The 24,743-nt window shown below is 48.5% G+C and overlaps 1 protein-coding gene across 16 annotated transcripts in view; it reads left to right on the top strand.

Annotated features, from left to right (window-relative positions):
- The window catches only part of EPB41L1 (erythrocyte membrane protein band 4.1 like 1), a 154,183-nt gene that overhangs the window by 84,735 nt on the left and 44,705 nt on the right, over window positions 1-24,743 (top strand). For all 16 annotated transcript variants that reach the window (XM_047854322.1, XM_047854321.1, XM_047854317.1 and 13 more), the window contains 5 exons: window positions 14,461-14,651; window positions 15,834-15,998; window positions 17,943-18,047; window positions 18,649-18,691; window positions 22,221-22,296. In XM_047854322.1, coding sequence (XP_047710278.1) covers window positions 14,475-14,651; window positions 15,834-15,998; window positions 17,943-18,047; window positions 18,649-18,691; window positions 22,221-22,296 — 566 coding nt within the window. In that variant the 5' untranslated portion in view covers window positions 14,461-14,474. Of the gene's footprint in view, window positions 1-14,460; window positions 14,652-15,833; window positions 15,999-17,942; window positions 18,048-18,648; window positions 18,692-22,220; window positions 22,297-24,743 lie in introns of those variants that run through there.

Here is a 24,743-nt window from a genome sequence, read left to right as displayed (position 1 = left end):
AGAGGAAAGGTCAGGCTGCCTCACAGATAATGGGTCAGGGCTGAGGCAACGGGCAGCTGGTAGCCCTTGACCTTCCTGGTTATAAATGGAGACAAGAGGATGTTGGATGCCCAGGGATGTTCTAGGCCTGAGCCTCCAGAGGCAGTAGATAGGTCTCCTGACTGGACTGGCTGAGGTGGGAAATACCTCTGTGTTAGCTCCAACATGGATTTCTCTGTGGGCCTCTCTGGGCTTCTGTGTCCCCATTTATTAAAAAGTGATAATAATCTCTATTTGTAGTAGTAACAGTGATTATACAATCGGGGTGACGGCATTTATTTTTATTTTTATTTTTATTTTTAAAATTTATTTATTTTGTGTGTGTGTATGAGAGAGAGAGAGAGAGAGGAAGAGAGAATCTCAAGCAGGCTCTGCACTGTCAGCACAGAGCCTGATGCGGAGCTCGAAACCCACGAACCGTGAGATCATGACCTGAGCCGAAGTTGGACACTTAACTGACTGAGCCACCCAGGCACCCCAGGGTGATGGGATTTATTGAGCACCTACTGTGTGCCAGTGCTTTGCATATCTCACAGCAATCCTGTCAGGTATTATCCACTTTTTACAAATGAGAAACTGAGGTTCAGAGAAGTTGTGTCACCTGCCTGAGGCTACACAGCTGGAAAGTGTGAGACTGTGTGTGTCCAGAGCCCCTCTCTCTTACCATGACATTATACCTGGGGCAGTGTCTGGGAGTACCAGGTTGGTGTCTAGCAGAGCCAGACGACTGATTTGCCAGGGCCAGTCCAGGTAGAGAGGTCTGTGTTGGGTGAGGCAAAGGTGGTTCTGTGGCCCAAGTGCTCCAGAGGGGTAGAGGTAGAGGCAGAGAGGCACTAGCTAGGAGCCCTGAGAGAGGGCTCACCTCGGCCTTTTGCTTCCTGGCCAGGATCCCCTAGAAGTGGGGCTGTTCGCTGCCCCCACTGGCTGTCAGGGAAGTCTAGTTAGCCCCCACACTCATCCACCCCCACCCCCACCCCCACCTCATTCGATAGGACCCTAAAGACCTGAAAACACAGGATGAGAATGCAGGGGGATCAGCTGGGACTGTGACGAAGAGGCCCTATAGGGAGAGGACGTGCATCTGGGTGGATGAGTAAGGTGGGAGAAGGCTGGCAATGCTTCCTTTGTGGGTAGGAGGCTTGTGGATAAGAATAGTAACAGCCGGCATTTATTGAGCACCTATTACATGCGGGCATTGTTTTAAGGGCTTACGTGTACAACTCAAATAATCTTCACAAACCCCTGTGAGGTAGGATTCTTCTCATTTCACAGATTGAGGGAGCTGAGGCTTGCAGGCGGGGGAAAGACAGTTGCTCAGGGTCCCATGGCTAGCTCATAGGGGATCCCTGATCTAAATCCAGGTGGTGTGGACCAGAGCCGTGTTCCTCATGGCATGTCATCAGCCTGCAGTTTCTTCTCAGAGGTCATATTCAGTTTTGTTCAATTTGAAGAATATTCTCTGAGTACCTCCTGCAGGCCCCGTGTCGCCTCTGAGGAGCTCACAGTCTAACCAGAGAGGCACAGACAGGACACAGGGAAGGTAAAGGGCAGTGTGTTCCATATGCTGAGCATGGATTCCTATTTTGGTGATCAGGAGCTTTTGTGCTGGGCATGAAAGGTCAAGTGGAATTTCAGTAGCTGTGAGGGAATGGCACCCTCAGGTCAGAGGGGAAGGAAGTAGGGACGCCTTTGATGAAGAGTGGGTGGTCTGCTATGCATGGGCAGCTGGCACAGGGGGCTGGGGGCACTGGGAGGTGACAAAGTCAGCTCGGGTTTGGGTGTTCGCCAAGGCTCTGGAATCCACCAGACCTGAGCTCTCGTCACAGCTCCACTGTGTACCAGCCACGTACCCTCGGGCACATCACTTAGCTGGCCTGAGCCTCAGTTTCCTCATCTGTAAAATATGGATAAACACACCTACCGTGTAGAGCCCACGTGTGGTTGCTGTTATATAAAGGACCTAGCTTGCACATCCCAGGGACTCAGTAAACATTACTTCTCTCTCCCTTCAGTCCCTCTTGAACATCAGGCTAAGGTGTTTCCACTTGACAGGAGCCTGGAGGCTCTTTGGTCTGCATGGGGCATGCATGCACTGAGGCATGACAGAACTGTTTGGGAAGGTCCCTTTGTCGACTGTAAGAACCACAGGAGGGGGCAGACTGCAGCTTTGCCTGAGAAGCATCAGCCCTGTGGACTTGGAGGGCTGGGGGAGGGAGGACGTCTACCACGTGGTGGGTGGCTTAGCTGGTTGGGGTGGGGAAGACCACAGGGGCCATTAATTCAGTTTGAGGCCTTGTGAGTTTAGGATGAAGAACTGTCTCCCTTCAGTCATTCTGAAGGTTGCATGGCATCTTTGTGCATCTGGGGTTTTTTTCCCCCCCTTTTGAATAATTTCCTTTGGATGAATCCCCATCAGAGCTTCCTGTATAATAGCAGCAAATTGGGACTAAGTGCCCAACAATAGGAAGATGATTGAGAACGTTTTGGAACATCCAGTGGATAAAGTAATATACAGCCATGAACAGCCACAGAAATACTTATTTTTGCAGCATAGGGAGCTGTGTACTTGCAAAGCTCCTTTGCATCCTTTATTCATTTCATGTTCCCTGTGACAGAGGTGGGACAGGGGTTAGATTCCTCTGGGGCCCTGAAGAGATGCAGGTTGGGTTCTCATCCCCTTAGGGGCAGGGCTCATGATTTATTCATTGCTCTCTCCTCAGCTTGTAGCTCAGTGGTTTGCGAATGCTTGTCTGGTTGAAAGAATTGATTGAAAGAACAAAGCAGAGGGGAATTGACTTGTCCAAGGCCATCCAAGCTATAAGACCCAGGACCTGGTCTCCTCATCCTTACCTGCCACATTCTTACCACTGAGTAGCTGTGCAGAGGAGTAGGATGGAGGGGTTCCCAGCCAAGAACTTGGGATGCACACAGACCAGGGCTTAAGTCTACTTTCTGTCCTTATGAGCTGCCACGCTTTGGCAAATTGATCTTTTAAGCTTCGCTTTCCCTATGTGTAATGTAGACAGTCCAAGTACCTGCTTTTAGGGTAGTTGTCAAGATTAAGTGATTTAAGGCATGTAAATCTCTTAGCTTGGTAACCAGCACATAGTAAAGTACCCATGAATATGAACTGTGATGATAATGATACAATAATGTGGAAATATATCTGATACAATTAATGTTCAATGGAAAAAAAAACCCATAAACTTATAAGCACTCAGATTATATTGGTGTAAAATTAGATATGACCATGGATAACATTGGAAGAGAACAGGCAGAAAGGGAGCTACAGCAGGTGTGATAGGAGGTCAATAAGACTGATCAGAACAACTCTTTTATTTATTTATTTATTTATTTATTTATTTATTTAATATATGAAATTTATTGTCAGATTGGTTTCCATACAACACCCAGTGCTCATCCCAAAAGACGCCCTTTTCAATGCCCATCACCTACCCTCCACTCCCTCCCACACCCCATCAACCCTCAGTTTGCTCTCAGTAGAACAACTCTTTTAAAAAAGACTTGATTTCTGGAGTGCCTGGGTGACTCAGTTGGTTAAGCATCCGACTTCAGCTCAGATCATGATCTCAATGTCCATGAGTTCGATCCCCGTATCAGGCTCTGTGCTGGCAACTCAAAGCCTGGAGCCTGCTTCAGATTCTGTGTCTCCCTCTCTCTCTGCCCCTCCCCTGCTTGCACTCTGTCTCTCTTACTCTCAAAAATGAATAAATGTTAAAAAGTTAAAAATACTTTATTTCTTCTTTAGTTTTAATTTTAAAAGACATATATGAAAATCTTAATAATTCGGATGTGTATTCTCCCCTTGTCTCCCTAACCAAAATCCTTTCCAGAAGTAGCCAATGATAATAATATGTTTGTTGTGGGTTCTGCCAGGGTATTTTCTTTTTTTTTTTTTTTTAAGTTTATTTATTTAGTTTGAGAGAGAGAAAGCGCACATAAGCAGGGGAAGGACAGAGAGAGAAAGGGAGAGAGAGAGAATCAGGCTCTGTGCTGTCAGCGTGGAACCCAACATGGGGCTTGATCCCACCAACCATGAGATCATGACCTGTGCCTAAATCAAGAGTCAGACACTTAACCACCCAGGCGCCCCCTGCCAGGGTATTTTCTATGCCTACATAAGCATACAAACCAGAATGGGACCATAAATTATATCATTGTTTTACAATTTGCATTTTTTTCATTTACATTTTGACATCTTTTTATGTCAGTATAAAATCCATCGCAAAATTTTTCACAAGTACGTAACACTTTTGTAACTCATTTAAAGACATTTTTTTACATTTATTCATTTTTGAGAGACAGAGAAAGAGAGCACAAGTGGGGGAGGAGCAGAGAGAGGGAGACACAGCATCCGAAGCAGGCTCCAGGCTCCGAGCTGTCAGCACAGAGCTCGACACGGGGCTTGAACCCATGAGCTGTGAGATCATGACCTGAGCCGAAGTCAGATGCCTAACCGACTAAGCCACCCAGGTGCCCCTGTAACTCATTTTTAAAAAATGGGTGTATCCTAGTTACTTTGGCCAGTGCCCTGTTGATGGACATTTAAAGTTATTCCCAATTTTACTCTATTCTAAATAATGCTGACAATGAACTCTAAGAGTGTTTGAACAATTAAAGAAAATGAAGTGAAAGAAGGAGTAAGAAACTGTGAGGCCGTGAGGGCTGCCTGGGGAGGTCTACAGGTCTGCCCCCACCCCACCACCCCTGCTTCTCAGCAGAGCCTGGGGGACAAGGATACTGAGGACTGGCCTGCTCAAAGGGTGGGGATATCCCAGGGAAACCCCCTTCTGTCACTGACCCACTCTGAAGCTCACTTGTGGAACTTCCAAATTCTCTTTGGATGCTACAAGCTGCTGCCTGGGTCATGCTGCCACTCACACCTTGAGTGTCCTTGGACAAGTTCTTTGCCTTCTTTGGACCTCACTTTGCCCATCGATGTGATAGTGACAACCTTACTGATGAGAGCCACTGTTGCCACTTACTGAGTGCTGTGTGAGCTTCATATGCATGGTGCCAGGGTGAGCTTCATATGCATTCTCTCATTTCTTTCACACTAAATGCCTTTGAGGCGTCGGGGGTGTTATTCTCATTTTGCATGCTCAAACTGGCTCTCAGTGAGGTTAAGTAACTTGCCCAAGGTCCTCAAGCCAGGATTCAAACTCTGGTCCAAAGCCTGCTCATAACTGTTGTTCCATGTTCCCTCTCACCAGCTGCTGATCGGTGAGGTCCAAGTGAAATGATGATTATAAAGGGATTCTTTAAATTGTAAACCACCCCACGTGTGGGAGGGGTTGGTACTGCTGTTATTATTTCTACATCCAGAGCAACGGTAGCTTTGGTTACATGGTTGACAGTAAGTTGGAGGTTGTGTGATGTGGCAGGATTGAGGGGGAAGAGCACGGGACCGTCAGCCAGCAGATCTGGGTCCTAGTGCTGGCTCTACTTGAACTGACTAGCTTTGGTGACCTTGGCCGGCCAACCCAGCCTGGGGAATGAGCCCATCTGCCCTGTGTGGCCCTTGTGCAGCTCAAAATGAGACAAAGCCTGGAAGGCGGCCAGCTCATCGCCTGGCTTTCAGAGGAAGACCCGCTACGGGGAGGTCTCTGTCTGCCTCTGCAGTCATCAGTGTGGTCCAGGCGGGAGGCATTTCTCTTTTCTGATGCCATTACTCTGCAGTCCTGGGCATATCATGCGGTCCCCAGCCCACAACTGCACATTCAGCCTGTGGCTCCGTGGTGGCACATGAACCCTTTGGGCAAGAAGCCAGTGCTGACGGGTGGCAGCCTCTTCACGTTGCTTGGTTTTGTTTAATGCGGTGCCCACGGGCACCGCAAGCCTCTGACAGACTGCCATCTCCCCGCTACCGAATGAACGACTGCAGGCCCAGCTCCTGTTTTAACCCCGCAGCCTCTGTCAGGGGCTCCTGAGCCTTGGCCAGGAGGCTACACAGGGCCCCAGAGGCAGCTGTCTCAGCCTGCGCCCTCCTCCCTCGCGGCAGGGAGGCATTTCATTCACGTCCACCCAGAGGTTGTCACTCTGGGAAGTGAATGCTCTGTGCTGGGGAAATCCCCGTAGGAAGGAACATCATCTCTAGAGGGGAAAGAGTAAGTCTTAATAGGCTCGTACTCCCTGTCTCTTTTCTTTTAATTCTTTCCTTTTTCTCCTCTGACTCCAAAAGTAATACATGTTCATAGGGGAAAAATTGTGAGACCCAGAAAACCCCCCTAAAAAGCCGAAAGAGAGAAGTGTGTAATCCCTTCTCTAAGGGAGTGCTGTTGTTCACACTTTAGCCTTCTGGCTTAATGCTCAAGGTGAGAATATCTACTATTTCTTGAGTACTAACTGTGGGTTTTGGCATGTGTTAAGTGCTTTAGGGGCATGATCTGGTTCAATCATAGTAACCGTGTGAAATAGGCATCATCATGAATTTTACAGATGAAGACACTGAGGCACAGACAGGTTAAGAGACCTGTTTACGTTCTCCTTGTCTCCCATTTTATCCCTGACCACTAGATGATTCTGCCTTTTCCCGATTTCTCCTCCCCTCCCTCTCTAATTCATGTGCTTGTTTAGTGTCAGGAAGTGTTATCAGTCAGATTCTGGCAGAAAACAGAATTCCACTCAGATGCTTACACTAAGGAGTTGTGAATAAAGGTGTGGGCAGGGTTAAGGGAATCCACAAGGGTACACACAAAGTAACAGTGACAGAAGCTGTTTTCACCGTTCTGCCTGAATGAGCAGAGGGAGGGAACAGTATTACCAGAAATCAGTGATGGCTGGACCTGTACAAGTTGCTGACACAGAGGGCTCAGCCACTGCCAGAACCACAGGGTGGGAAATTGGGAAGATGTTCCCCAACTTCCCATTGGCCTTTAACTCATGCCTCCCATTGGCCAAACCCAACCAGAAGTCAGCAGGCAAGGAAGCTCAGTCCAAGGAGTCAGCCTCCCGCTTCTTTGAGCAAGGCATAGACCTGGAGGTGCAACAGCTCAGGAGACATGGTTGGAAGGGGATGGGAGAGATGTGCCCCCTGAGTTCCCCAAAAGAAAGAAGTTATCTTGGTAACTGTGATTTTTGAAAACATCATTCAAAACAGAAGTCTCACTTGCTGCCTGGCATTCTCTTGATGTTTTGGTGTCTTTCACACCCTGTCCATCTCTCTCTTTCTCTTTCTTCTTTCTCCTTCCTTCCATTAGTTCCTACCTGGCTCAGAATTCCCAAGAATGCCTGGGCAAAAGTCACAGGTGTGCAAGATTTAGAAGAGAGCCTTACTGGCTAGGGAGTAATTGTCGTGACCATAGACACACATGGCTGTATGTACCCTCATGATGTTCCACTGCTCTGCACATGCATGCAAAGACATGCTTCTGGTATATATCATCAGCATCTATAATATACTCTTCCTAAAATATATGACTTTAACTTTTGTATCTGAAAGTCCTTGGTTGTCTGTGATGTCCTTTGTCTACATGGCTGTACTCTGAAGTGCGGGAACAGGGGTTCTCATCCCTGTTTGGCAGATGAGGAAGTTGATGTTTACAAGGGGGAAGTGACTTGCCCAAGACCCTTCAGATAGGAAGTGGCAGAACTGAAGCAAGACACAGTGGTCCTGACTCTGAACTCAGCTCTTCCCAGTGTATTTGTCTTTCACTCTTGGGAAGTTTTTCCTTAGCCAGCCTCACCCTTTGGAGAAATTAGTACAGGCCTCCTGAGGCTGCTAAAATGCCATGGAGTGGGAGGGACTTGGGAGTCAGAGAGACTTGGCACAATCATATGACCTTGGGCAAATCAGCATACCTCTTTGGGTCTGTGTGTCCTCATCAGTAAAATAAGGATGATAGTATCAGGAGTTTGGATGGAAAAGTCAGGTGCTTAACGTCTGATAAGTCATCAGGACAGGCTGGCTGGCTGGTAGCCACAAAGACTCCCGAGGTGAATGCAACCCAGGTCTCTGTCCTCAGTTGAGTAGACTTAAAACTTGTCTTGTTGGTGTTTTACCCACCCATCACCCACTTGTCCATCTACCCATCCTTCTGACACCAGACCCCCTGGGTTTCACTTCTGGTACTGCCATGCACTAGTGTATGATCTTGGGCAAGTTTCTTAACTTCTCAGTGCTCCGGTTTCTTCTTTTATAAAATAGAGATAATAAAAGTACCTATTATAGGTTATTGTGAAGGTTAAAAGAGTTCAATTGATATAAAGTGTTTAGGCTGGTGCCTGGCAAATGGCAAACTCTGTAAATGTTAGCTTTGTTGGTATTTACCAAGAATTACACTCAGTCCTGGGGATAATGGCAAATGAGTCAGATAAAGTTTTGTTTTTATGGAGTTGATGTTCTAGAGGAATAGAAACAAGTAAAAAGAAATACGTTTCATTTGTGATAGTTGCTGTGGAAAAAAAAAAATACCCAAACCACCCAACTGGCATGGTTGCTTAATCGGCCCAGCATTTCTGTTTGGGGTAATGAAAAATTTTGGAAACAGATAGTGGCAATTGATTGTTGCACAAGGTTGTGACTAATTCACATCATGGAATAGTTACACTTAAAAATGATAAAAATGGCAAAACCAAAATAAAATAAAACCAGGCCCCATATCCAGCATGCTCTCACCAAAAAAAAAAAAAAAAAAAAAAAAAAAAAAATGGGGTTGGGGGGAAAGACCTACTTAGAGAGGTCAAGAGGTGCATGGATTGAGGTCTTAAGGATGAGAGCTGCCATGCCAAGAGATGGGACAAGCCCACTGTCTATGTGGGCAAAGCCCCACGGCAGGGGCTAGCCTCTTGTGGTTGAGGAGCAGACAGAAAGTATGACAGGCTCATAGCGATGGTGGAGCAGATGCAGCGGCCATAAGCAGGGACCTTTAACTTTGATAAGAAGCTTGTATTTTATTTTGATAGTAACTCATTGAAGGTTTTAAGGAGGGTCTCCAAGAAAATGGACAGCATAGGAAATACAGTCAATGGTGTCTTAATAGTGTTGTATGATGACTGATGGTAGCTACACCTGTGGGGAGCATAGTGACATATAGTTGTCCATTCACTATATTGGGAAATGAAGGTAATGTGGTGTGTCAACTGTAACTTGAATTTTTAAAAAATGAGGACGCCATCCAGATGGAGTTTACAAAAGATCCCTGTGGCTGTTCTGAAGAGAATAAACCCTAGAGGGGCCCAAGTGGCCACAGAGAGTCCGTGAAGGAGGCTAGGCAGCCATGGGTTGCCAGTGGCTTGGGCCTGTGCTATGCCTGTGGGGATGGAAAAAAAGAACAAATCTAAGTTACTGGATTCAGAGATGCTGATTCACTCTAACCTTGGCTGTAGGGTCTTATGTATAAACTGGCTGGTTCATTTTTAATGAGTTGGTGCAATTACAGGCCAAGTGGCTATTGCCTTGCCTGGGCTAGGATGTCCTCTCCCAGCAGGCCACCCAGATGGAAAGCCATAGTGCCCCTGGAGGGGGAGCCAGGGGAGCCAGCCTTTGGCAGCAACGTTAAAGAGTATCAAATGCTGCCAGCCTTCTGGACTTGCCTCAGATTGGGCTGTGCCCCTTTCCTCCAGATGGGACTGGTGTGGGTACCATCAGCATTTACTTCTCTGGCTGGCCTTTCTCCCTTCGAATGCTGTGCATTGATTGGGTTTTCATATGTTAGTGCCATCAGTCTGGCCTTTCTGGCCTCTGTTTCTTCCTTCCTTCCTTCCTTCCTTCCTTCCTTCCTTCCTTCCTTTCATGTTTATTTAATTTTGAGAGAGAGAATGAGGCACAGAATCCAAAGCAGGCTCCAGGCTCTGAGCTGTCAGCACAGAACCCGATGCGGGGCTCGATTCCACGAGCCGTGAGGTCATGACCTGAACCGAAGTGGAATGCTTAGCTGACTGAGCCACCCAGGCGCACCTGTTCTCTGTTTCTTACAACATCTCTTTCTCTATCCGTTCTGGGCTGGCACTTCTTTCTCTCTTTTTTTTTAATGTTTGTTTATTTTTGAGAGAAATAGCATGAGTGGGGAAGGGGCAGAAAGAGAGGGAGACACAGAATCCGAAGCCGGCTCCAGGCTCGGAGCTGTCAGCACAGAGCCAGACGTGGGGCTCAAACCCATGGACTGTGAGATCATGAACTGAGCCTAAGTCAGACCCTTAACCAACTGAACCACCCAGGTGCCCCTGGGCTGGTACTTCTGAACTCCTGGTTCTCAGACTACTCCCTGTTTCTCATTACTGTTGGTGATTATACACCCTCTCAAGGTTGTTTTATTGGGGACACACCATGCTCATTGCTCTGTCTTGGTTAGTTTCCTGAATTTCTACCACCACTCTCAGAGGGAGGGAGGAGTATCTCCATTTTACAGATGAGGCGACTGAGGCTCAGAGCATTGAAGTCACTTGCCCATGGTCACAGAGTGAGCCAGTGGTGGAGCCAGGCTTCAGGTCTGATCTAAGTCTGCCCCCTGCGCTGGTATCCTGTGGGGTGTCCATGAGATGATGGTGTGTTGAATCCCTGACCCTGGGCCTGGCCTGCAGCGGTGCTTAGTGATGGGAGTCTTGCCCTTTCCATCAGAGTAATGCTTACGACTCTTGCAAGGCTGCCTGCCGCACCCCCTAGTTCCCTCACTTCTCCCCATCTCCAACCTGTTCCACCTGCCAGGCTGTTTGGAGCTCACCTTTTAATAGGCTTCTTGTTCTGAGGTGTCAGGATGTCAAAGCCTCCCCTCTGTCCTCCGCACAGCCCTCCTTGTTCCCCATCTCTGGACATTTGCCTACTTGGTGACTCAGCCCAAGTGCCCTCCCTGCCATACCCATAGTTCTCCCTTTTTGCAAAACCTAACTCCACTCCCTACCCTGTAAGCCTTTTTTTGGGTACTCTAGGTCATACTCCCAATTGCCAACTCCCCAGAATCTTCTAGAGGCTGACACATACACCAATAAATCTAAATCACATCCTGCCTGGGTGTTTAGCCATTTTCTGGGTGAGCATCACACTCCTGTGTTGCAGTGAGATCCAAGGAACCAGCACGTGCTTCCCCTGGGGCCCCCCGCAGTGCCCAGAGGGCTCCCGTAGTCTCTGCTGGCCTGGGTCTGGGCAGAACTGTGCCCACGTGACTGGCCCTGGCAGAAGCCAAGGCCAGGTTTCTGGCTTGCTTTCTGTGGCCTAGTGAGAGAACCATGCTGTTATTATCCTTGGACTTGTCAAATAAAGAAGGATCTCATCATAGGCTTAAATAATAATAATAATAATAATAATAATAATAATAATGTTTTCTTTTAAATTCATAAAAATTTTAAGTTTAAGCAGACTTTGTCTTCTTCTCATCTTGTCATACCAAGCCCCATGCATTGGAATATTTTATTTTTTAACCTCTAATTTTTTTTTAAATCAAGAAATCTCCAAGTGTAATAGAAAAATTGAGAATCACAGTTAAACAGAAAGAAGGAAAAAGAATCTGTATTCCTGGCATCTAGAAACAACTATAATTAATACTTTGTTGAATATTCTGCATCTGTATAGATGTATTCATCAAAATAGGGTCAATCTGTACAAGCTGCTGTGGATCAAGCTTGTCATTCAGACATTTCCATGATCTTTTACATCATCTTTTTTTTACTCTGTAGAAAGCATGAGCCATCATTTATCTAACCAGGCCTAGGCCGTGGGGTTGTTGGTGGGGCTCATGCCACCTGTTTGGCTCCCAGCCTGGGCTAGAGTGCTTTCTCCTTCCAGTTGATTCTGTTCAAGTTTGCTTGAGGCAGCAGAGTGAGGTGGGAAGAATAATGGCCGCAGCGCTCGGATCTGGAGAGACAGGAGCCTGGATGGGAAGGAGAGTGGGTGGGAGGGACCAGGGAAGATCTGTCTGCCTGTCAGTCATTCAAGTCTCTTTTGCTGTCTGAGTCTCACCTGGAAAAGAAGAGATTGAAAGACTTCCTCCTCCTCTCATGTGTGGTGCTGTTAGCACCAAGCATTCCCAGCCAGCAGGTCGTGCTGGAGAGCTGGGCAGGGGAAGAGCTCAGATATTTATTTAAGACTGCTGTCCTGGCTGTTTGATGCAGGTCCCGAGAAGGTTCAGGGAGTACAGTCTGAAACCAGACTGAAGTGGAGGGGAGGAGTAGATGCGCCAGAGCCTCTGGGCTGCCTGGGGCCTATGAAGGTCATGTGGAATCTGCTTCTCACAGCAGAAAGCCTACAGCTTAGTCTGTAGATTTTTAAAAAATCTTTACTTACTTTTGAGAGAGAGAGAGAGGCGGAGTGCCGGCGGGAGAGGAACAGAGAGAGGAGACACAGAGTCCAAAGCAGGCTCCAGGCTCTGAGCTGTCAGCACAGAGCCTGACACAGGGCTCGAACTCTCGAACTGTGGGATCATGACCTGAGCCAAAGTCAGACACTTGACTGACTGAGCCACCCAGGCACCCTGTAGATTTTTTTTAATGCAAAATTAAGTAGTAAATTTATTTTAAGGGTTCTTCTTACAGACCTTACCTAGCATAATGGCTGATATCCTCAAGTGCAGGTCTAGAAGAGATCTAGACCCAAGCAGGCAAGTCTTATTCTGACCCTGTGATGCCATGAGCTCTCCTGGACCTGCTTCTATTACTTTGTGTCCTGACACAGAGTTGACACTTGGTGTCACATAAGTGACAGAGAGCCTTTATTTAACTGTGGCTTTAAGGTGAGCCACAAAGCCCAGGGTAATGACATGAGTGGAAAGCATTTCTGGGTGGGGATGAGACAGTGTGACCAAGGCCTTCCCTTCCTCCTCATCTTACTTCTTAATAGCAGCATCAGTAACAACAGACCCTTTCATTTGTGCTACAAGTTATAGCTTATAAAGTGTGACCTGTTCAGGGCCCTAGAGCTCTTGTCTGGCCTAGTGGGGCACGCAGGGCCCCTGGCTTTCTGTCCAATACCCTTTGCTTTGGGCTGGGCTGAGCTTTCTGAATGTTGGGAGAGAAGCTGAAGGAGAAGAAGGGAGTGTGGGGTAGCTATGCACAAGCTTAGAGCATGTGCATAGCACAAGGTAGGGCCAATGTCCGTCTGTCTCTCTGCTCATTGGAGGCCTCCCATGGTGGATGGGTTTGGGAAGAGACCTGCCAGGTGTAATCTGAATCTTTCTCATTTAATATAATGGAATTAGAGGGAGGCTCTAGACTCAAGGGTGAGGGTTACTGCCCATTTCTCTGTTCCTCGGGTTTTGGCTCAAACTTTTTTTTTTTTTTTTTTTTTTTTTGAGGATCCACTCTGATTGGGGTCAGGAATAGGTGCTTTTGCCACATTAAAAAAAACCCAATTTGTGAGTTAAAAATATATGTATGTTTAAAATTATACAAGAATTCCAAAGCACATAAAGTAAAAAATGAAGTTCTCTTTTTTATCCCACCCTGTGGAACTCCCACTTTTTCCTTTATCCGTTTCTCAATTATTAACCTGTCTTAACATTTTGGTCAGTATCCTTTCAGATCTTTCACTACATGTATATAAACAAAAAGAGGTATTGTTGAGGTTATTGTTTTTTTTTTTTAATATAAAAATGGGACCATGCCATTCTTTCTCTTTTCCTCTCCTTGCAGTTTGCTTTTTCTAACAGAATAGCTGGGCAATAGGTCCCTGATTCTCTGAAATCTCATTTCCTGCTCCAAGGGGAAAAGGGTTAAGAGTAGCCTTGCCTCAGAGATAATTTCTTTAAGTCCTTTGCTTTTTGGGTGAGTCCTAGTAAGATGAAGTGACTGCCCCGTTTGTGGCAGACCTGGGGCCTGTGCTCAGTTCTCCTGACTTTTACATCATCAGGGCTATGTGTTTTTGTAATAGTGCCCTCCTGTCTTATCCTTGAGATCCATTCTGTCAACATCCCTGTGGAGAGAGTGGTGTAGGAATTATTGAGGCTTGGGGCATGAAGAGCCTTGCTCAGAGTCCGTGCTGGAAGGGCCTGGAGCCCAGGGCTCTTTTGGTTGAGTTCAGTTTATCCACCGTTTATTGAGAGGCTACTGTGTGCCAGGTGCTCCCGTTGGAGAGACAGCCTGGCCGAGGGCCTGCCTGGAGGGGGTCACTGACTAGCCTTTGTGCTCTTGGCAGAGTGGGGTTCCCTGGAGAGACTCTTCATTGCCCTGAAGAAGGGCCCCCTTCCAGAACTGGGCCAAGAGACAGGAGGAGTCCCTGAGGAGCTATATGGTCGCTAGAGTGGGAGGGGGTCTGTGACCTCAGCTGCGGCCAGTAACCCCTGACTTCTGCTCTCTTCCCATCCTCACTTCCTCTGTCTCTTCCTGCCTCCCTCCTTCCTTCTCTCTGTGGCTCTTTGTCCATTTGTCTCCATCTGTCTTTCTCTGCATGTGGTTCCTGTCCCCCTCTCTCTATTCTGTCACACCATCGCTGCCCCTTTCCCCTGTCATGTGCTCTCCTTCATGCAAATGCAGGTGTGCTGGTCACCATGACAACAGAGACAGGCCCGGATTCTGAGGTGAAGAAGGCTCAGGAGGAGACCCCACAGCAGCCTGAGGCAGCCGCTGCGGCGACCACCCCTGTGACCCCTGCAGGCCACGGCCACCCCGAGGCCAACTCCAATGAGAAGCACCCGCCCCAGCAGGACACTCGGCCTGCTGAACAGGTGTGTGCCTGAGAGCATGGGTATCCCTCTTCCTGCCCAACAGGAATCCAGAGCCAGTTCTTAGTGGGGAGGGAAGAAGGAAACTGAGATTTATTACTGACCTGCTACGTTCCAAGCACTGTGCTAGGGGCATCGTGTTCACTTTTATATTTAATTCTCCCAAACCTACAGAGTGTATGTACATATACATATACATACACACACACACATACATATATATATTCAAATATATATATACACACAGATATATATATACACACACATACATATACATATATATACATACATATATATATACACACATACATATATACACACACACATATAATACATATATTTTAAGTTAGCACTACCCCCAACATGGGGCTTGAACTCATGACTCTGAGATCAAGAGTCATATGCTCTACCAATTGAGCCAGCCAGACACCCCTGAGAGAATAATATTAATTGCCATATTTTACACTTGGGGAAATGGTGGCTCAGCAGATGATGTGAGTTACTCAAGGTCATGTTGCTGGGTGACAGGTGTACGTAAAACCTAGATCTGATTTCCAAAACTTGTGTTCTTTCAACCTTATTTTCCTATTCCCTGAACCTGTCCATTCTAGCCTGGCAAGCCCAGTATAACCCCAGAGCAAAATCCATTACCCTGAAGGGACAGGGGACCTATTGAATCACCTAGCTGTCGAATTCACACCCCCCTTCATTCACAACAGGCCAAGAGGGTAGGAACTTGGCCAAGGTCATTGAGGGCATTGGTGGCAGTTAGGCCTGGCTGGCAGGCCCTTCCCTCCATTAGGTCAGTCCACAAGCTTTCAGCCTCATGCTAGACCAGTGACAGTCTGATAAGGAGGAGGCCAGATGGATGCTCTGATAGCTCACATGCTATTTTAGGGAGATAGGGCAGCCCTGGTCACCGGCTTTGGTTCTATGGGATGCTTCCCTCCACCCGAAGAAGTGGACCCCTTCCATGAGCCTACTCTGTTGCATATAGTAGCTCTGGCTCTCCTCCTGCGTATACCTGCCATAGCTACTGGCCACCCTGGGGGTCTTGGAGGGCAGTGGCTCTCATTTTGGGGGCCATCTTAGCCCCAGCTGCTGCATTGTTATTGTGTCTCTTTTGGATGAAAGGCTGTGGTCTCAAGCTCACTGACCAGACTTTTCCTCTGGTTGGACCTACAGAGCCTAGACATGGAGGAGAAGGGCTATGGAGAGGCTGATGGCCTGTCAGAGAGGACCACGCCCAGCAGAGCCCAGAAATCACCCCAGAAGATTGCCAAGAAGTACAAGAGTGCCATCTGCCGAGTCACCCTGCTTGATGCCTCTGAGTACGAGTGTGAAGTGGAGGTAGGGAGCACACACCACATGCCCTACCCCAGCCGACTGGCCCCAGAGCCAGGGCGAGCTTCTGTGTGCCCTCAGCCTGGGCCAAGCCACAGAGCATCCATTCTTCATGGAGTCCTGGACCGACTGCAGCATCCTGGAGAGATGACCTGGCCAGCCCTCCTTTGTACAGATGGTGGCACCAAGGCCCGGAGAGGGCGGTTACAATTGCAAATAGAATTAGACGAGGCACAGGGCTGGCGCCAGAAAACAGCTCTGTGGGTGGCGGGGAGGGGCTGTACTTTGGCAAGGAGTCCCCATCCAAGGGCCAGTAGGCCTGTGGACTGGGCTCTTCAGTCTCACCTAGCAGACACTGGTGTTTCAACTAGAGTCATTTTTATGTTTTTATTGGGTGGAGGGAGGGGTCTTCCTTTGTGAATGCCCCTCTCCAGGGCACCAGGACAGACTGGTCACTTGAAGGTTCTGTGGTATAGGTGTCTCCCAGACATGGAGAGGCTGCCCATAGAAGGACTTCCTCACCTAGGCCATGTAGAAACTGTGTGGCATGATCCTGTCCCACAGTGGGTGGGTGGGGCAGACACCTCCTGTCTGGGATCAGCCTTCCTGGCCCCACATTTGTCATCTCCCTTTCCTGTATAGGCTAGGACTCCCATCCTAATTCTGAGCTCTCACTCATCCCCTTAGAGGGTCCACCCCAGTCTGGGCACCATTCCTGGCTCTCTCCATGTGTATGAAAGAGTCCAGAGAGTGGCCTTACTGCTGAGAGTTACAGGAACCACCTCCCTTTCTCCAGTGCCCCCAGTCTTAAGGGACATGGCTTATTTCTGGGCCCTGGTAGACTGGGTCCCTCTTCTCTGCAGGGTTGTTTTGTATTTATTTGTTTGTTTATTTAATGTTTATTTCTTCTATAGAAGGATTACGAGGTGAACATCTTGCCTATTCCTGGGCAAAAGAAAGGGATATATTCCGCCTGTTCTCTCCTACCCACACTGGCCCAAGATGCAGTTTCAGCTTGTCCCAGGAGGGCATGGAGGGTTTGGCTGAGGCCAGGTCCATTCTATCTGAAGGACTCTTCCAGACTCAGGAATCCCTTAGCTTCCCCAAACTACTCTCCAGAGTTAGGCCCAGTCCCAGTCCCCTGGTGATCTAGCCAGACAGTTCAGGGACCTCACCCTCTCTCTGGAGTCCCTTCCCTCTTTAAATAGTGACTGATTCATGTTCTCCCAGCCTGTAATCCTTTTACTGGTGCTCATCTGTGGGTTTGGAGTACCCAGCCAGGTTCTGGGCTTTGTCCTGCTGAATCCTCAGGCCCAGACAGTGGTTCAGCTAGGTACTGAGCCTAGCTGTGTGGGAGTGCGGGAGGAAGTGGCTCTAACCGTGCTGCTCCCAGCTGAGGCGGCTGTAGGCCCCGGGAGCCCGTATAAAAACCTTACTTGCTGCCTGGGTAGAGGGTGGCATTCCAGGCTGGGCTGTCCTGGATGTCACTCAGACTTAGTGTAAGGGGAGGGTCAGGGAAGGAGAGTCACACTGTGACCCTGAGTCCTAGACCCTTCCCTTCTCCCCTGCCTGTGTCCCTTGTATTTCAGGTGGTTTTTCTCTTCCTCTTACAACCACAGCTTGGACTTTTGGCTTTTCTGTTCCTTGGGTCAAAGTTAGCCTCCTTCTCTTAATCTCAAAGGAGGAGGAATCAGTCACCCCCATCCCCACTCCCCAAAGCCGGCCTAAGGTCTAGGAGAAACCCAGCAGGGCTTGGAAGAAGGCAGTTGGTGAGCTGGGCGTTAGTGTCACAGGATCCAGTAGGACTCGGGGAGCAGAGTCAAATGGGTGGTGGGAGTGCTGAGGTCATCTTCAGATGCCGGAAGGCTCTTGGGGGTTCCAAGCCTGCCCTGGTGGAACCCCCCCTTGAGGTATGTCCTGGCCTCATAGCGACTCTGCTCTCTTCTTCAGAAACATGGCCGGGGCCAGGTGCTGTTTGACCTGGTCTGTGAGCACCTCAACCTCCTGGAGAAGGACTACTTTGGCCTGACCTTCTGTGACGCTGATAGCCAGAAGGTACCTGTGCTGGCAAGCAGGGTGCAGCGCGGGGGTGGGGGTGGGGACCTCTTCTTTTAGGCCCCCATAGTCCTGCCTGCATCCCACTCCTTCCATCAGTCCTTAGCTTCTCATTAAGTGCCTTCCGTTTGCATGCACCCAAGGTTCAGCCAGCCCTTTCTGCCTCAGTTCTCTGTCTCTACCCCTCCCACCAAGTCCTTTCTTGGGGACCTGCAAGTGACCCCCCCCCCCAGATGCATACCTGGAGAGCCATGGCCTGGCTTCCTGGGGGACCTGAGACACTTACCCCAGTACCTCTTCCCCACCTTGGGAGGCTCCTATCTGAGTTTTCTTCCTTTCCACCTGTCCCACTGCAGCTGCAGGGACCTGCCCACCCTGCTGCCTCAGAGCAACGCCAGCCATGGATCCAGGGTCCCAAGCCCGGTGGTGAATGGAGATCTAGTTCCCTCACTTTCCAGCTCCAAAGGGCCCAGACTGCTCAGTCCGGGAAGGGTGTTCCCCACCAGGGTGCTAACAGGCCATTTCAGGATGTCTCTCTCTCCTAGCCCTGTCTGGCCCTCTCCCCCATCTTCTCTCTAAAGAACCCTATCTTCTCTTTCAGAACTGGCTGGACCCCTCCAAGGAAATCAAAAAGCAGATTCGGAGTGAGTGGATTATCATGGTTGGGGATGTTGTGGAAGGGCGGGTGGGGTCTCCAGGCAGCAGGGGCTCCAGCTGTGCTGCTCTCTCCTACTTGGGGAAAAGGATCCGGAACCATGAGTTCATTTGTGCTACACAGCACATCTTGGGAAGGCCCGGCATTGCCTTATAAATGAAAACCCGAGGCAGGCACAAGAGAAATGACCATGTAGAGTTGCACAGCAGGTTAGCAGAGGAATCATAGATGCATTCAGGGTGATAGGCCTAGAAGGGACCTGCAGAATCATCTAGGATAAGGGGACACATTGATGGCCTGAAAACAGCTTCCTTCCTGTCCAAGGCTGGTGTAAACTTCTATGATTTGTGACCCTTGACTCAGCTCAGAATCCTCATCCACACAACACTGCAGACCACGGCCAACTGATGGGAGTTAACATGTTAGGGAAAAGCTAGGCCTGCCCTGGTCTGGGCCATCTTCTGTTTTTAATGATAGATGACTGAGGCCCAGAGAGAGGCAGTTGCTTACCTAAGGTCGCAGAGTGAACTATTGGCCAATCCAGGTCTTTAGCCCTGGCCTCCCAACACCATCCTGCTCTCTTTTCAAGGCCTGGCGTGAAGAGACAACCTGTCCTTTCTGGCTCAGAGAGGAAGGGCATATTGGGAGGGGTGGAGCAGTCTTCTAATGGCAGAAGGGAGGAAGTAGGTGCTCAGCCAGGGGGCACGCAGTAGGTGGAGACCTGGAGCCTAGAAGCAGAGATGCCTCCACTGGGAGCTCTTCCCCCTTGGCTGTGCTTGGACTCCCTGGTCCTCGGGGCTGGAAAGCAGAGCCTGTTGCCATGACAGCAGGCAGCTGGGCCCAGGGATGCCAGCTGACTCTCCGGGAGGGGCTGGAGGGATTCTTCCTGTAGGCTCCTGTCAGTTGAAGACAAAGAGGCAGGCACACAGATGAAGCATGCTCCTCTGGGGCTGACAGGGTCCTAGGCCTGGGCTTCGGTCTGTCCCTAGGAGTCCCAACCCAGCTGGGAGGCCTGCCTCTCATGCCTGCAAGAATTGGAACATGTACATGCAGCCAAGTGTGCACTGTTTGAGGAGGACTGGGAGCTTGGAAAGGAGAGGCAGAAGACAGAATCGTTGGAACTCAGCATCTTTCCCCAGAGCAGGGAGTCAGTCGGTCCCCTATCTCTGCAGCCCCGGCCAGCACGGCCCAGGCCTCATGAATGGCTGCTGCTTGTGACCATCTCAGGTCATGGAGGAGCAGTTCTGCCTCCTTCGGTAGAGCCAGAGTCTCCATCCCTACCTCTGGGACTTCTACCCATTCATCTTTGTTCTGCCTTCTGGGGCCCTCATAGAACAATTTTTTAAAAAGATTTTTAAGTAATCCCTACACCCAATGTGGGGTTTGAACCCACAAACCTGAGATCGAGAGTCTCATGTTCCACTGACCGAGCCAGTGAGGCGCCCCACCATTTTCTTGCTCAGCCCCTCAGCCTCCTGAAGGCAGCACCGTGGGTCCTTGTGTCTTGGGCTTCAGAGCTGGGTATATTTCCTCCTAAATCTCTCTGGGTGCCTCTCTGGGCTTCTGTCTCTCCTTGGCAAGTGGATTAGGGTTCATGCCTCACAAGGCGAGGTGTCGGTTACATGTGGACAGCACCTGGCACATAGTAGGTGCTTCCCTGAGGTAGTTTGGTGTGATGGTTGAAAGACAGACACTGGAAGCCAGACTGACTGGATTTGAATCCCGACTTCAACACTACTTCTTGTGTTATTCAGTTGTTCTGTGCCTCAGTCTCCTCACCTGTAAAGCGGGGATAATGATAGGACTTATCTTTAGGGTTGTTGTGCAGGGTAAATGAGCTATCATGTGTACAACACCTGGAATGGTGCCTGCACCTAGAAGCATCTAGTACGTATTATCTGTCGTTATTACTATTATTACTACTACTGCTACTACTATTATTCCTGAGACGGGGATTGTTCTCCTTGAGGCCGCTTTAGCTGTGGGTTCCGGGGTCAGGTGACTAGAGCTTACATCCCAGTTCTGTACCGCTGACTAGCTCAGTGACCCTAGGAGAGTGACTTACTCTCTTAGAATCTTCATCTATAAAAACAAAAGTTTAGGGCACCTGGGTGGCTCAGTCGGTTAAGCGTCCGACTTTGGTTCAGGTCACGATCTCACGGTTCATGGGTTAGAGCCCTGCATCAGGCTCTGTGCTGACAGCTCAGAGCCTGGAGCCTGGCTCAGATTCTGTATCTCTCTCTTTCTACCCTTCCCCCCGTCCCCCTTTCTGCCCCTCCTCCCTCCCCCTCCATTTGTCTCTTTCTTTCAAAAATAAATAAAACATTAAAAAATTAAAAAAAAATTTACCTCAGGATCATTATGAAGCTCGAACTCCTATATGTGCGTGGACAGTTCTTAGCAAGCAAAGTGACCGGCACTTAGTAAGCGCTGGAGACATTACAGCTTTTTGGGGAAGACGGTGAGGATCACAGGGACAAGGATGGTGGTAATGGCATGGCCTCCAGTCCTTTGTGACCATGGTCCTACCTTGGATGGGCCTTGCTTTCTCACATTGTCCCAGGAGTGAGCTGCCCATTGTTCTAGATAGTAGCCTTCCTCCAAGGCCTCCTCTCTCTTAAGTGGTCATCCCTTTTCCTGGCTTGGGGAGCTTGTTTCCAGCTAAAACTTCAGTCTTTATTTCTCTCTCTGCCTATTTGTGTACCACTGATTGGTTGTATCTCAGTGTGGAGTTTAACATTTATCCCGTGAAAAGCCCTTTGCTACTTTCTGCTCGTTACGCTTGCCTTTTAGGTCTTGCTAACAACCCCGTTCTGCCATCCGATGTGGAGCCAACCTGGCACAGGGCAGTCTTATGAAGGGGGTTCCTAGGAACAGTAATCTGGCAAGATGCCCTATGAGAAATGGACACAGCAGGTCAAATAAGTTTGGGAAACCCCTAAATGCATGTCCCCTTGAGGGGTGCAATTGACAACAGCAGAGTGAGGGCTCTGAGAAGTCCACAGTGAGGGAACCCATTTGATATGATTTGTTTTCTTCCCGTTAACATCCAATGGCATAGACTTTGATGTGGAGGAGGGAGCATGGGCTCTGGAGCTAGGAGGATTGGGTCTGAGCCCTAGCATTGCTGTTTCTTAGCTGAGTGACCTTGGGTTGGCCACTTTACTGACTGGGCCTCAGTGTCCTCATTTGCAAAATGGAGATAATCATAAGACTTTCTCATAGGAGTTGCTGCAAGGTTTCCTGAAGTGATGTTTGTGATTCCCAGTAGGATTGACATGCACCACTGCTCTTCTTTCTTTCTACCTTCCTTCCCATTGCTGTTTCACGAGTCTTTCAACATGAACTTCAGTCTCCTCATCTTTCAAGTGGGAATAATATTCCAGTCTTCCTGATTAGATTGTCCTGAAGTTATAGATATGAGAAAACTTTGAGAAATTGCCCATAGTATGATGCATCTGGGTCACCCACTGGGGTGATGGGGCTTCTCTGATTGTTCCCCTATCTTTTCCTCTTAGGCAGCCCCTGGAATTTTGCCTTCACGGTCAAGTTCTACCCCCCTGATCCTGCCCAGCTGACAGAAGACATCACAAGGTGAGGGCAGCAGAGAGGGGGTGGGTGTGCTGGCCATGTGATTAGGAACAAAGGCACCCGGCCCTGGTAGACACGGGGCAGTGATGATGTGGCAGTTGCAAACTGAGATGCCTGTAGCAAGTCCAGGCAGACAGCATCAACAAAAGAAGCTGACTCAGTGCAAGAAAAAGTGATGCAAACACAGTAGGCAGTGGTAGCACACCCTCAGCTTTAGAGAGAGAAGCATCCCAAGCAGCATTGGGACCCATTTCACTGATTGAAATTGAAATTCAAGAGGGCACACACCATCTAAAACAATTGCTGTTAGCCCCAGAAATCAGTGCCATGTGGGAACTGTTGAAGTGAAGCTAGAGATTTGAGAGTGAAAATCCACAAATTTCAAATGTTAGCAGCTAATTCAAACTTCTAAAAATCATGATAGAGGCCATCTCTGCATGGGACAAGCCAAACACATCTGAAGGCTGATGTTCTGGGTGGACCACCATTTTTGACTTTGGAGATAAGGCAGGAGTAGAGCACAGGTGCCTTTGCCCATAGGGATTTGGTCCCATGTGCTGCCCTGTGCACATGTCAGGCATCTAAGGGTCAAATGAGACATGATCCCCCTGCCCCATGGAGGCAAGCCTGGGCTGCTGGAGTGAACATGGATTGTATGTACAATCTCATTGTGCCTCAGGGCCAGTAGATCACGTGGCTTGAAGATTAGAAGTGGGGTGCAAAGCATTTTTCAGAATGAGAACTTCTATGGGGGTTCATCCCACCTCTGGAATCAGAACAGGTAGAGACCCTTCTCTTTATCTAAGCCCTTTCCAAAGAGGAACTCATGATATCTCACTTCATGATATCCTGGGGTTGTGTTATCCATGTGCTGGGCCCCATACTCCCAACAATAATAAGATGATGGCTTGGAGTTATTCTTAGAGCAGAGGAGGGGCTACTAAGCCAGCCTCTCTCTCCCATTGGGTCTCTTCTTAATATCGGCTGCCTGTTTGCCAAGCAATGGGCCACAGGCACAATGCCAACTGTGGTCTTGGGAGATAATACAGATGTCCCTGGGATAGATCAGACCTGAAGTCTTGGCCTCATTAGCCCTGCTCTAAGCCCTGAGGTCATCTTGGGACCAAGATTCAGCAACAAGGTCTCAATTACATTTCCAAGAGGGCTGAGGGTTGTAGACCAGCTTAGTCCCCATTCCTCTGGTCTTACCCACTGATATCTCTCCTCTTTGTGCCAGACCCCGGGCATTGGGCTTCTAGGGACACCAGGAGAGAAACTAGCCCTGCTTGGCATGGAAGACCTCAGGGAATGGGATAGTAGTAGCAGCTGGTTTAGTAAAAAATATTCAGGCTCAAAATAAACTGGTCAGAATGACAAAATGAAATGAAATATTGGTCAGAGTGGCAGTGGTTTTCTAATTTTTAGACTTGAACAAAAATGCCTTTAGGCCCGCACTTGGTGCCTGTGATGTTTGAGCTACTACTGATTCTGAGCCTATGCCTTGGCCCTGAGTGCACACTGAGGCCGCACATACTTTGTGTCAGAGCTTCAGTTCAGACCGCAAAATAATGTCATGGAGCAGTAAAAATTATACGAGTAAAAGCCACTTAAAAGGAAAAGCAATAGATGATTGCAAATAATGGTGAAACATGGCAAAATGGGCAAGGAGGCATCACTGCCTGAGAATGAACTGAAACATTTTTTTAATGCAATAACTGAAAAAGCAATAAAAAAATTGTTTAAAATGGATCTAAAAACTGTAAAATCATCCAAGTGTGCATAAAGTTATAAAAAACCATAGCCTTATGGTTGGAAATGTTTCTTTTAAAACAATTTGTTTTTAGACAATTCACTTACAGCTGGAGGCAAAATAAAAAGTTTTGAGAAAACATTGGCAAACAGGTTTGTCCTGGCTGTGGAATGGGGTGCAGAAGTTAAAATGAATGAGGTCAGGTCGTTTGTGCTGATCTGGGAAGGGCACTGGGCACGTAGTTGGGTTTGAAAAAGCAAGCTGTAGAATTAGATGTATGATTTGATACCATGTACATGTTAAAAAGACCCATGAATCAAAACACGCGGATTTCTGTATGTCCATGAAGGAAGAAAATCTAGAGCACCACACAGATAATAGGGGTGATCCCTGGGGGAGGGGATTAGGGCTGAGAATAGACATCAAGAAGAAATTTAGAATTATCCTGAAAGTGTACATCTGCAGGGGCACCTGGGTGGCTCGGTCGGTTAAGCATCTGACTCTTGGTTTCGGCTCAGGTCATGATCTCACAGTTTGTGAGATCACACCCCGTGTTGGGCTCAGTGCTGGCAGCATGGAGCCCGCTTGAGATTCTCTCTCTCTTGGATCTCTGCTCCTCCCCCCACTTGCACACACACACGTGCATTCTCTCCCCTATCTCAAAATAAATTAAAAAAAAACATTGACAAAACAACAAGAA

Source organism: Prionailurus viverrinus, chromosome A3, assembly GCF_022837055.1.
Source record: "Prionailurus viverrinus isolate Anna chromosome A3, UM_Priviv_1.0, whole genome shotgun sequence".
Classification (NCBI taxonomy): Eukaryota; Metazoa; Chordata; class Mammalia; order Carnivora; family Felidae; genus Prionailurus; species Prionailurus viverrinus.
The sequence above is the reverse complement of the archived record's forward strand: the minus strand, read 5'-3'. Positions and strand labels throughout refer to the sequence as shown.